The following is a 13,919-nucleotide window of genomic DNA, read 5'->3' on the forward strand; positions in this document are numbered from 1 at the left end:
TGGGGGATTAAGTCATCCTCAAAGACATAGTTATTCGATTTTTTTACTATGCTGAGCAAAATGACTATCTCAAAATTTTCATCGGGTGACTATGGACAAAAATGAGCGTGGGAGTTAGCCTAGTTGCCCTCCAAGGTTATTGGGCACTTACAATTGACACTAGAACTTTTAATTTCCGTTTGAACGAGCACTCTTTGGATTTTCTAGGATTACTGGGTCATTATGATCACCCCTGAGGAGAAAACCAAACAAAAATTAGATAAAATAAATAAACACCCGTCCGTGATCTTTCTTCTTGCAAAAATACAAAATTCCACATTTTTGTAGATAGGAGCTTAAAACCTCTACAGTAGGGTTCCCAGATACGCTCAATCTGTTGGTGTGATTTTCATTAAAATTCTATGACAATTAGGGGTTGTTTTCCCTTTTTCGAAAATGAGGCAAATTTTCTCAGACTCTTAACTTTGGATGGGTAACACTAAACTGGATGAAACTTATATATTTGAAATCAGCCTAAAAATAAAATTATTTTGATGTATCTATTGGTATCAAAATTTCGGTTTTAAGAGTTTGCGGTTACTATTGAGCCTGGTCGCTCCTTACTTACAGTTCATTACCACGAACTGTTTGATTGGTAAAAAATTCAAAATTAGCGTAAAGAGCGTGGTATTAAGGAGGGGGCGACCCCCCACATATACATAATAATTTCTGTTCGTCTGAAGTTTTATTGTTGCTCCTTACTTTCAGTTGAAGAAATTTGTTTTTTTTATTCTTATAAGAGCATTTGTCAAATTAGTGAAATACTCTCAAAATGCATAAAGTTATTTGGAGTATTAATGAAGGGGTACAGGCAACTAATTAAACTGTTTGATAACCAAGGTCAAGATTCATGACTACTGTCCTGTCCTTGGTATTTTTTATCTAGATGTATATCTTAGTTTAACACTATATTTGCTTTTTAATCTGGTCAAGAGGTACCTATTTAGAATTAAAGTTATTCAATGCTAAATATTAGCGTGCTTGGTAGGGGGTAAAGATGGAAGCTTTGAATGGATTGAGAGGGTGCAGGAGCATGTATAGCTGTGTTGGCCTCAGGTGGCTTGGTCCAGTAGTGAGTTGTTATTATTGCTACTGGAAGTAGTAATCAAACGAAAAATGGTCATATTCAAGAATTATTGGTATAAGAATCTACAATTCATCGATACTAGAAAGTATAGATGTCTCATTCTGTCACGCTATTCTTTGATATAAAAAATACATAAAAACAGATTATTCTGATAAACTATTCTGAATGTTCTGTTAAGCTATTATTTAATATATGCAAATGAATAAAAACAAAAAGCTTCAATATTCCAGAAACATAATATTACTCAGCCTTTAAATTTGTCTCCTTAGAAATTCTAGATGTCACATTCTGTCACAATATTCTTTAATGAGTTTATTAAAAGAAAAAAAAACAAAGAAGTTTTTCAAAGAAAATTAGAGAGCCACAATACACCATAGATGAGCACAAATAAAGTCAAATAAATTTTTAAGCACAAAACTAATATAAATCACCATTAGTAAACAAATGAAACCTAAAACGACCAGAATTTACAATAATGTTTATTAAACAGAATTTACAATAAATGGTATTCGAAAGTAGGGTGTTAGAATTACAATCTCAGGATTCTAAATGTTTTATAGTTGTTGTATATAGACCCCCATCGTGTAATATCGATGAGTTTGGTATACTTTTAGATGAGCAATTGGATAAGATACCAATTTTTACTAAACCTTGCTTAACTTTGTGGTGATTTTAATTTGGATTTCAGACCAACATCGTTTCTTTATCATGTCATTGTATATGTTTTGATAAATCTTGCTGGTTGTAATTTTGTAACTCATTCTTTCTTTTAATTTGAAAGTTTATATGCCAACGAGAGTGCGCATTGTTATCTATTTTTTGGCACATGGCTTACAAGTGGACGCACTTTTAACCTGAATGAGAAATGTTAGAAAATTTTAACAGTTATATCAGTTTTTCCTCGTAGACAGGCCTAGTATATTTGACGTTGCACAACAAAGTAATGACATAAAGACATTACGTAAATGATTTTTAAATCATCATGTAAAGAAAAGTCTGAATAACATATTGAAGATAAGATAGGCTAAAACTAAAATCGGCTTTTGACATTTGGGCTGGGGCTATATGGGTTGTCATTTGGGGCAGCAGCTTCATAACTTTTGTACACAAAAATTATATAAGTTAGAGGTGGTGTAGTGCCGCTGCCCAAGAAAAAAGCCGTTTGCCTTCAACGTATTAGTTTTTTTCTTCGGTCTCCTCCTATAGAAGAAGAACTACATAAACTTTGGAGGGGGTCTTTTAATTGTAAAAATGAGAGCTACAGTGACCTTTTAAAGAGTCTAAGATGATTGGAGGGTATCCAGATCACTTCCATGCTGTTTTTACTGAAAGGCTTACTCCAGTAATTCTCAAAATGCCAGTTCAAAATTTTGAGATAGCTATTTCAAATGCCCCACGGTTAGGCAGAAATTAGTTAAGAATAGTGTGGCTTCTTCTATGAATAGCCCTTCTATGAATAGAACGGCTTGTCGTAGAAATTCGGAACGGGTTCATTCTATTGGATGTTGAAAGTTTTAGTCCCCTATTCAAGAGACAAAAGCAAATGGATTAACATATTGTTCAATTTTTCCATATAAAGTTTAATTTTGTGGTATCTTTTACGCATCATAACGTCATGACATCATTTTATGATGGCCAAGGAAACTTAGGGAAGGCTCGTTCAACTTGAAATTAAAATTTTTAGTTACTTTTTCATGGTTGCAGCTATGTCTGTAACTTCGTGTGTTTAACCTCGGGTTGCTCATATAATTTTCAAATATTAATTCTAGGTGGCTCATTACAAAAAAAGAGCAATATATTAGGTGTGGGCTCAGGCAGATTATTTGCTGCAGGCCGAGCACATGAAAGGGCCATTCTAAGAATTTTGGGATTGTGTGGAATCTAAGAAAAAGGGTAAAGAATTCTGATATTTGTATGCTTAACATGTTTATTATACAATTTTCACACTTCAAAGAAGTCCATTAGTGGGATAAAAACCAAGATGTTGAGGCTGGGATATGAACTATTAATTTTTGGGAAGTTTAAACTCTAATAGCGTGACAATGGATTGAGGATGTGGAAAATTTTCGAAGAACGGTGACTTCAGATCTAGAATTCTTATTCTTCCATGCATGACCTGTTTATTATACAGTTTCCTTCACTATCATAAACTTATTCTAAAAATTTCATTTGCTCTGAAAATCAAGAGGTTAGGGGTGATGTCTGAAGAAATAATGTTTAGCTTGCTTAAGCACGGGTGGCTCGAAGGAGGGGTAGGGGAGAGAGCGCAACCCTCCCCCAGCCATTAAAAAAATTATTTAGTCGTTTAAGTCGTTTCGTGACAGTACAAAATTCGGCTATCAAAAGAATGTATCTCCTATCAGTACACCAAATTTGGGCATAGAGTCCCTAGGGAGATGGAACACCTGTGCTGTCAGTCATTAATCAAATTGTTTCCGGGGAAGTTAATTAATGTCTGACAGATGACGTCAAGTTAATTAATGTCTTTGGAGTTCGACCAGAATTGTTCCCGGGCAAAGTTTAGATCACACGTGACAATGATGTCATGGTTGATTGATTTGACACGAAAAGGGAATTAATTTGTTGTTTCTAAGGAGAATTATTGATTCACGAAAGGGGACTTAATTTGTTGTTTCCAAAGAGAATTGTTTCCGAGTAAATGTCTATTAATGTCTTCATAAAAAAGTCCTCCATGACAATGTCTGTATACTTCCCAATAACCAATACTAGCCTATATGTAAACAATGAACAAAGTTCATAACTTGCAGCCCTTCCCTCGGGGAGTGTGGGGGATTAAGTCATCCTCAAAGACATAGTTATTCGATTTTTTTACTATGCTGAGCAAAATGACTATCTCAAAATTTTCATCGGGTGACTATGGACAAAAATGAGCGTGGGAGTTAGCCTAGTTGCCCTCCAAGGTTATTGGGCACTTACAATTGACACTAGAACTTTTAATTTCCGTTTGAACGAGCACTCTTTGGATTTTCTAGGATTACTGGGTCATTATGATCACCCCTGAGGAGAAAACCAAACAAAAATTAGATAAAATAAATAAACACCAGTCCGTGATCTTTCTTCTTGCAAAAATACAAAATTCCACATTTTTGTAGATAGGAGCTTAAAACCTCTACAGTAGGGTTCCCAGATACGCTCAATCTGTTGGTGTGATTTTCATTAAAATTCTATGACAATTAGGGGTTGTTTTCCCCTTTTTCGAAAATGAGGCAAATTTTCTCAGACTCTTAACTTTGGATGGGTAACACTAAACTGGATGAAACTTATATATTTGAAATCAGCCTAAAAATAAAATTCTTTTGATGTATCTATTGGTATCAAAATTTCGGTTTTAAGAGTTTGCGGTTACTATTGAGCCTGGTCGCTCCTTACTTACAGTTCATTACCACGAACTGTTTTATCATGGAGGGTTTACGTCAGAGGATTTTAAATGGAGTAATTCTTCATGGGGGAAGGAATTTTCAATGAAGGGGGCACTGGAGTTCCCATCATTATTTAAAAAAACGAGCAGAAATTATATAGAAAAAACAAGTTTTTTCAACTGAAAGTAAGGAGCAAAATTAAAGTTTAAAACGAACAGAAATTATAACATATATGAGGGGGTTCATCCCTCGTCAATACCTTGCTCTTTACGCTAAAGTGTTTTCCATTACTTTCAAAAGAGATATTTATTCTAATTAAATGACCTTTGTGATTCAGAGGTCATTCTTATAGAAATACGAATTTTAGTGTAAAGAGCGAGGGATTGACGAGGGGCCGAACCCCCTCATATATGTAATATTTCTGTTCGTTTTAAGTTTTAATGTTGCTCCTTACTTTCAGCTGAAAAAACTTGTTTTTTTAAAATTTAATTCTTTAAGAATGACTTCTGAATCACAAAGGCCGTTTAATTGATTCCTGAATCACAAAGAGTTACGGTTACTTTTTAGCCGCATTGCTCCTTTATCGTTACCACGAACTGTTTGATTATAAGAGCCTATAAAAATTAAATAAAAAAATAGTTTTTTCAACTGAAAGTAAGGAGCAATATTAAAACTTAAGACAAACATGAATTATTACGTATATGATTGGGTTTGCCTCGCACTTTATACCAAAGTTCGAAGTTTGTTCCAATTCTTTAAGAATGATCTCTGAATCACAAAGGGTGTTTAATTAGAATAAGTAGCTCTTTTGAAAGTACTAAAAAAAACTTTAGCGTAAAGAGCGAGGTATTGACTAGGGGGTGAACCCCCTCATATGCATAATAATTTCTGTTCGTTTTAAGTTTTAGTGTTACTCCTTACTTTCAGTTGAAAAAACTTGTTTTTTTTATTTAATTTCTGATAGTTCTTTAAATAAGGCTAGGAAATTTGGTACCCCCTTCATAGAAGATTCCCTTGTAAAGCTATTTTAAAAGTTCTAAAAGAAACTCTGGCTAAAGAGCAAGGTATTGAGGAGGGGACCCCCCCACATATAAGTAATAATTTCTATTTGTTTTAAGTTTTAATGCTGCTCCTTACTTTCAGTTGAAAAAACTTGGGGAAAATAAAGGTGGAAAAAAAATGTTCACGCATCCGAGATCTTTCTTATGGCAAAAAATGCAAAATTCTACATTTTTGCACATAGGAGCTTGAAACCACTAATTTAGGGCTCTCTGGTGTGTTGAATCTGATGTTGGGATTTTCATTAAGATCACTTGATTTTTGGGGGCTGTTTCTCCCTTTTTCAAAAATTGGGCAAATTTTGTCAGGCTCGTAACTTTTGATAAATAACATTAAATTTGACGAATTTTACATATTTGGAATAAGAATCAAAATCCAATTCATTTGATGTATCTGTTTTCATCAAGACTCTGTTTCTTAGAGCTTTGGCGACTATTGAGCCGCATCGCTCCTACCTTGCAGATCGTTACCACGAACTGTTTGATTGATAGTTATAAGAATTGCTAGGCAAGTATTTCAATTTTGGGGGGAGGGGCTATTGCCAGCCTAGATTTTGAAAAAATACCTTTCGGTATTTTTACTGAATAAAAAACCATATTCTCCCCCCTGATTTTATAAAATGTATTTTGCCCCCCCCCCCCTGCATAAAAGTGTTTTTGAATTGACGCTTCTGCTGCTAAGCGAATATTGAATTTCAAACCAAAAAAACTATATCCATTTTAATATCTTTTTCAGGAAAAATGTTGCAAATAAACACATACAAAAACACAAAATTTTAAGCATAAACTGCTTGACCTTGGAGTTCTTTTTGGATAAAGTCAAGATGCTCTTCGGAACTTCGAAACGAAATCTTAACACATGGGTCTTCGATTATCCTTTGCCACCATACTTTCTGGAATTGGAAACAAATATTAAAAATAATATTTAGAAAGGGAAATAAAAAAAAACTCCGCTATAATAGAAAAAGAGAAATCTTATTTTTTTAAGCCGCCATAAAATAAGACAATTTTTTGTGAAGGCTAAAGCCTAGCTTTTTTCTGGTTGTTCACAGGATTAATTTTTTGAATCGTGTAAAAATTACAAGTATAGTTAATTACTTTAAACAAGTCAGGTGACAAATCGTTAAGGTCATGGAATAGTTATTTCTACATTTTTAATATAAATATTTCAAAGCTACGCCGCCAAGTAGCAAAGTGTAAATCCCCTTTCTACATCGACAAAATCAATTTCCTGGCTAAAAGTAATTTTCTTCATGTGATATTTCATATCTGCTAATTATTAATAAATTAATATAATTAATTAATATAATTAATTTATATTAATTAATATAATATAATTAATTAATATAATTAATATAATATAATAATATATATTAATAAATTAATATTAATATAATTATTAATAAATTAATATATTACTTTCATATCTGCTAATTATTAATAAATTAATATAAAAATAAACTATAGAAAGACCAGCCTACCATGATAAAAACCCAAAGGGGTGAACTTATAAAAACAATGGGTCTATAGCCAATAAGAAAGAAATATCTTAGACCACACTGCCTTTCTATTTACAGAATCTAACAAATAAAAATATAAAGAAAATGGGAGTAATATTTTAAAACTAAGATTTATACAAAACAAAAAATACTATCTAACTTTAAACGATAAAGAAATCCAAATATGTTGACTTCACATCTGGAAACCTTTATCAACAGAAAAAAAACGAAATATACAGGAAATCGAATAAAGCTAAATTAAACAAAACATATAAAGAAAAGGAAAACAAGCAACAAAACAATAAACAAATACTCATATTTTAATAAATTTCAATATCACTATAACACCATGCAAATAGCACGAATACGCACAACAGAATGATAACTTAGGTTTTCTCTGGCACAGTTGGAGTTTGAAATATCTTTCAAATTCCAAACTCTTTCAAATAAGATATTTCAAACTCCAACTGTGCAAGAGACGACCTAGTTTATCATACCGCTGCGCAAATTCGTGCTATTTGCATGGTGATACTGGAAGTGCTTAAGATGTGAATTTTGTTTGATGTTTTTGTTTTTTCTTGACCTTTCTTTGTGTGTTTTGTTTAAACTTTCTTACTTAATTTTTTTCATTGATAATGGTTTTTGGACGTGAAGTCGAAATATTAAAAGTAGAGACAGCTTTTAAAGGGAAACAGAGATTTCCCTTGTTTTTCAAAAAATTACTGTGAACTGAATGTCTGAGGACCGTTGTTCAAACACGTTTCCAAATTTCTAAGGTCTTTGTGAAGTAGCTTGTAGAAGAGCCAGGGGAGTGCTTAGAGGGAAAAATGAGTATAATTACAAAAATAACATGCACGAAAATCTTACATTCCTTATTTTGTGTAATTTTACATTTCTTATTTTGTTTACATTATTGCTAAATAAATCTTTTCTGTGTTTGACCATCCTGAAATGATTGATCTTCCCCACCCCTTACCCCCCTAAAAAAAATTGACTACATTCTTGAAAGCCCCCTCTCTGAAAAAATTGGTTTCACAATTAAGAATAAAAGAATTTTAAGACTCGTTCAAATGGAGCTTACTATATTTGGGAATTTTTTCTTTGCTACATCTAATGTGTTGCCATATATTGTCGATATTGCTCTGATTCTTTCAAGCCACGGCCAAATTGAGTAGTCAAGCATGCCCGGCTGAGCTCCTAGAAAAGGACAATGAAAGTTAATATGCTCTCGAGACGTTAGTAGCCATTGCTACTGTAAACTTGTAATAGATCTCTTGTTTTCTTTCCTGTCTCAAAAAACCTTACGTAACGAACTACGAACCAACTGTAAGGTGACAAACTGTAAGTAAGGAGCGACCTGACTCAATAGTAACCGAAACTCTAAAAAGGAATTTTGATACCAATAGATACAGCAAAAGAATTAGATTTTTATGCTGATTTCAAATACATAAATTTCATCAAGTTTAGTCTTACCCAAGTTACGCATCTGAGAAAATTTGCCTTATTTTCGAAAAAAGGAAAAAAACCCTTAAAATTAATAGAAAATCAAACCATCAGATTCAGCGTATCAGCGAACCCTATTGTAGAAGTTTCAAGCTCATATCTGCAAAAGTGTGGAATTTTGTATTTTTTGCCAGAAGAAAGATCACGGGCGTGTTTATTTGTTTATTTTTCCCCATGGGTGATCGCATCGACCCAGTGGTCCTAGAATATCGCAGGAGGGCTCATTCAAACGTAAATTTCAAGTGCTAGTACCCTTTTTAAGTGAACAAAAAAATGGAGGGCAACTAGCCCCATTTCACGCTTATTTTTATCCCAAAGTCACCCGATCAAAATTTTGAGATAGCGATTTTGTTTAGCATGGTCAAAAAATATAATAACAGTGTCTTTGAGGATAACCTAATCCCCCACAGTCCCCGGGGGAAGGGCTGCAAGTTATGAACTTTGCCGAATGTTTACACATAGTATTGGTTATTGGGAAATATACAGGCGTTTTCAGGGGAGATTTTTTTCTGGTAATGGGGGGGGTGGATCGGGGGTTACGTGGGAGGATCTTTCCATGGAGGAAGTTTTCATGGGGGAAGGGAAATTGCTATGAAGGGGCGCCAGATTTCCCAGCATTATTTAAAAAACGATCAGAAAGTTTTCAACTGAAAAACTTTTCAACATCAAAACTTAAAACGAACAGAAACTATTACGTGTATCATTGGGTTCGCCCAAGGGTGCACACCAGGTATTGACTAGGGGGTGCACCCCCCTAATATACGTAATAAGAATAGACGAATATAGAAGTTCCTTACGCAAGTTAATTTGTAAGTTACGTATATTTATTACTAATTAAAGCGTTTGTAAATAAAATTAAACAATTTTCGAGAAAGTCATCTAGCCAAAAAAAATCCATCTAGCCTCGCTCTTTACGCTAAAGTTTGACTCTTTCTCACAACTTTATTTAAAAAAAACAACTTTAGCGTAAAGAGCGAGGTGTTGAGAGAGGGAGAGCCCCTTTCATATACGGAATAACACTTATTCCGTACATGAAAGGGGCTGTCCCCTCCTCAACACCTCGCTCTTTACGCTAAAGTTTGACTCTGTCTCACAACTTTATTTTTTAAAACAATAAAAAACTTTAGCTTAAAGAGCGAGGCGTTGATAATTTCTACGTAACTTACAAAAATATACGTAAATATACGTAACTTACGAATTAACTTACGTAACGAAATTCTATATTCATATATTTTTAATACGTATATTAGAGGGTTCGCCCCCTTTTCAATACCTTGCTCTTTAAGCAAAAGTTCGAATTTTGTTCCAATTCTTTAAAAATGACCCCCTAATCACAAATGCCGTTAATTAGAATAAATAGCTAGTAGAAGTGACCCTATAACTACAGGGGGGACTCCTTATATGGGCATAGAATACTGACGGGGCTCCATATATGGGCATAGACTCCCTATGGAGAACACGTGGTAATGTCAGTCGTGACGGGGTACCATATTTGGGCATAGAATCATTAGGGAGAACACGTGGTTAATGGGGTCAATGACCTAAATTTCCAAGGTCGATGTTGTTGTTGTTGTTAGTGCACGCTCTCAGCGAATGTCAAACACCTGTGCTGTCGACCTCAATTCACCTATCGTGAATCAATAATTCCCCTTAAAAACAACAAATTAATTCCCCTTTCTTGACAGATCAATCAACCAATGACATCATCTGTCAGACTTTAAAAATTTTCGCATAGAAACGATTCTCCAGGAATAGATCCAAGTCATTAATGTCTTTGCCTCAGAAACAACTCTTTTGGTCGAACTCCAAAGGATATTAATAGCCAAAGGCCATGGAAACAATTCTCCAAGAAACATCTTAGCGATGAATTGTTTTCGCGCGGGAATCAGGTTTCTTATTAATTTGAAATGCATTAGCGCAGAGATGCCAAAAAACAAAAGGAACACGCTGAATTACGTTTAGGGATTATTTGGGCGAAACTGTTTTAGACAGGTTATGGAATTATTTCGGCGAAACAGTTAGAGACATTTTAAAAGATGATTTTTGAAGAGATTTTAGAAGAGAATTTAATGGTGAAACTTTGTGGTTGTTATAATACACAAGTTTCATTTGAACAGTGTTGTGAGGTCCTCTAACCCAACCCCAAAGGACTCCAATCCTCCTACCCCAACCCCGAAGGAAGCCCCCGGTCCTCAAAGGCCCCCCCAGCTCCCCAAGGGCCACCGGCACCTCCAAAGGCCCACCCAGACCCCCAAAGGCCATCCCCGGGCCCTCCAAAGGCCCATCGAGCTCCCAAAGGACCACCGGGGTCCCAAAGGCCCTCCACCGGTCCCCAAATGTCCCCCAGGCCCCCAACAGTCCCCCCCGACCCCCAAAGGCCCACTCAGACCCTCAAAGGCCATCCCCGGGCCCCCCAAAGGCCCATCGAGCTCCCAAAGGACCAACGGGGTCCCAAAGGCCCTCCACCTGTCCCCAAATGTCCCCCAGGCCCCCAACTGTCCCCCCGGTCCTCAAAGGCTCCCCAAAGCTCCCAAAGGGCCACCGGCGCCCCCAAAGGCCCACCCAGACCCCCAAAGGCCATCCCCGGGCCCCCCAAAGGCCCATCGAGCTCCCAAAGGACCAACGGAGTCCCAAAGGCTCTCCACCGGTCCCCAAATGTCCCCCAGGCCCCCAACTGTCCCCCCGGACCCCCAAAGGCCCTCCCTGTGCCCCCAAAGGTCCTCCCTGTGCCCCCAAAGGCCCTCCCCTGGTTCCCACAGGTCCATCAGGCCAGAGAAGCACTGCCAGGATGCACCTTAGGCCAGCAAAGCGCCACAGGATGTGCCACAGGGATGCGCTGTGGGTCAGGAAAGTACCACAGGATGCGCTGCAGGGAGGCACCGCAGGAAAGCGCCGCAGGATGCGCCGCAGGGATGCGCCGCAAAAAAAGTAAACTAAAAAGTAAAAATTTCGAAATGTTATCCCCCAAACGCCCTCCTCAGACCTCCAAAAGCCCTCCCCTGGTCCTCAAAGGTCCTCCCCCGGTCCCCAAAGGTGCCCCGGGCTCCCAAAAGACCACCCAATCCTCAAGGGCCCCGGATCCCCAAACGCCCTCCCTGGGCCCCAAAGGTCCTCCCCCGGTCACCATACATGCACATAAAAACTTACACACACACAATAAATTACACACACGCACAAAAACATACACACACACACAAAAATACTTACACACACACACACGAAATATTTCTATCAAATGCAAACAATTACACACACACACAAAAACTCACACACACACACACACACACAAAAACTAAAACAAGCACACAAAAAATTAAACGCACACAAAAAATGATATACACACAAAAACTTACACACACACACACGCAAAACTTACACACACACACACACACGAAAACTCACAAACACACGCCAAAAATGAAACACACAAAAAAACTAACAAACACACACACACACACAAAAAAACTTACACATTAACACAAAAAAACTCACACACACACCCACAAAAAATTTCAAAAACACACACACAAAACTTACACACATACACACGAAAACTTACACACACACGCCAAAACTTACACACACAAAAACTCACACACACACACACACACACACACACCTACACATAAATACTAAAACAAAACATACACACACACAAAAAATTACACACACACACACACAAAAAAAAAATTACACACACACACACAAAATAAATACATCCACACACAAAAGAATAGAAACAAACAAACTTACACACACACACACACAAAAACTTACACCCACACGCAAAAACATACATGCACACAAAAACTTACATGCACACAAAAACTCACACACACACAAAAACTTACACACACGCACAAAAACTTACACACACACACACAAAAAATTACACACACACACACACGAAAACTAACACACACACACGAAAACTTACACACACACCCCAAAACTTACACACACACACACAAAAAAACTAACACACACACAAACACACAAAAAATTACACATGAACACTAAAACTTACATTCACACAAAATATTACACTCACACAAAAACTTACACACACACACACACACAAAACTCACACACACACACACACAAGAAAAAACACAAACACACACAAAAAAATACACACAAAAACAAAAATAAAAAAACACACAAAAAAAAAAACTGACACATGAACACAAAAAAACAAACACACACACGCACAAAAACTTGCACACACACACACACACACAAAACTTACACACACACACACGAAAACTTACACACACACCCCAAAACTTACACCCACAAAAACTTACACACACACACACACACACAAACACTACACAATCACACGAAAACTTACAACCAAACACAAACTTACAGGCAAAAAAAAACTTACACGCACACACACACACACAAAACTAAAACTAACAAACACACTATCACAAACACACACACGCAAAAAATTACACACACACACAAAAATACACACACACACACACACACACAAAACAAAACAACTGAACACAAAAAAAAACTCACACACACTCTCACAAAAACTAACACACACACACACACACAAAACTAACACAAACACACACTAAAACTAACACACACACTCAAAAACTTACACACACAAAAACTTACACATGCACACGAAAACTTACACACACACACATGAAAACTAACACACACACTCCAAAACTAACACACACACACACACACAAACATACACACACACACACACACAAACACTTACACATTCACACGAAAACTTACATCCACAAAAAAACTTACATGCACACACACACACACACACATACACACACCCACACACAAAAACCCGAAACCACACAAACACACGAAGAAAATGACAAAAACAAAAAAACTTACCCACACAAAATAACATAAACAAAAAAATACTAATGAACACAAAAAAACACAAAACAAAACGAGCACAAAATAAAAAAAAAACAACAACACAAAAAAAACACACCCAAAAAAACAAAAACACACAAACACAAACACATACAAACACACACACACACAAACACACACAACACACACACACACACAAAACTTACACACACAAAAACTTACACACACACACACAAACACACACACAAGACACACACACACACACAAAACTTACACACACACAAGCATACACACAAGCACACACAAACACACACAAAAAATAACACAAACACACAAAACTTACACAAAAAAAAACTTAAACACAAATAAAAACACAAAAACACACAAAAACTTAAACAAACACACAGAAACACATACATACACACAAAAAAAAACACACACATACAAAAACTTACACACACACAAAAACTTACACACACACACA

At 36.3% G+C, this 13,919-nt stretch overlaps 1 protein-coding gene across 2 annotated transcripts in view; it reads right to left on the reverse strand.

Moving 5' to 3' along the window:
• Positions 1-6,269: 6,269 nt before the first annotated feature.
• The window catches only part of LOC148954853 (pyrimidodiazepine synthase-like), a 317,734-nt gene continuing 310,084 nt past the window's right edge, over positions 6,270-13,919 (reverse strand). Inside the window, exons 5-6 of one of the 2 annotated variants that reach the window (XM_089098949.1) lie at positions 8,145-8,260; positions 6,270-6,457 (exon numbers count right to left, since the gene is read on the reverse strand). In XM_089098949.1, coding sequence (XP_088955075.1) covers positions 6,341-6,457; positions 8,145-8,260 — 233 coding nt within the window. In that variant the 3' untranslated portion in view covers positions 6,270-6,340. The remainder of the gene's footprint in view (positions 6,458-8,144; positions 8,261-13,919) is intronic. The other variant, XM_089098946.1, reaches the window with a different exon arrangement.

Source organism: Artemia sp. Qi Xiang Cuo, chromosome 2 (assembly GCF_049724085.1).
Source record: "Artemia sp. Qi Xiang Cuo chromosome 2, ASM4972408v1, whole genome shotgun sequence".
In the NCBI taxonomy this organism is placed as follows: domain Eukaryota; kingdom Metazoa; phylum Arthropoda; class Branchiopoda; order Anostraca; family Artemiidae; genus Artemia; species Artemia sp. Qi Xiang Cuo.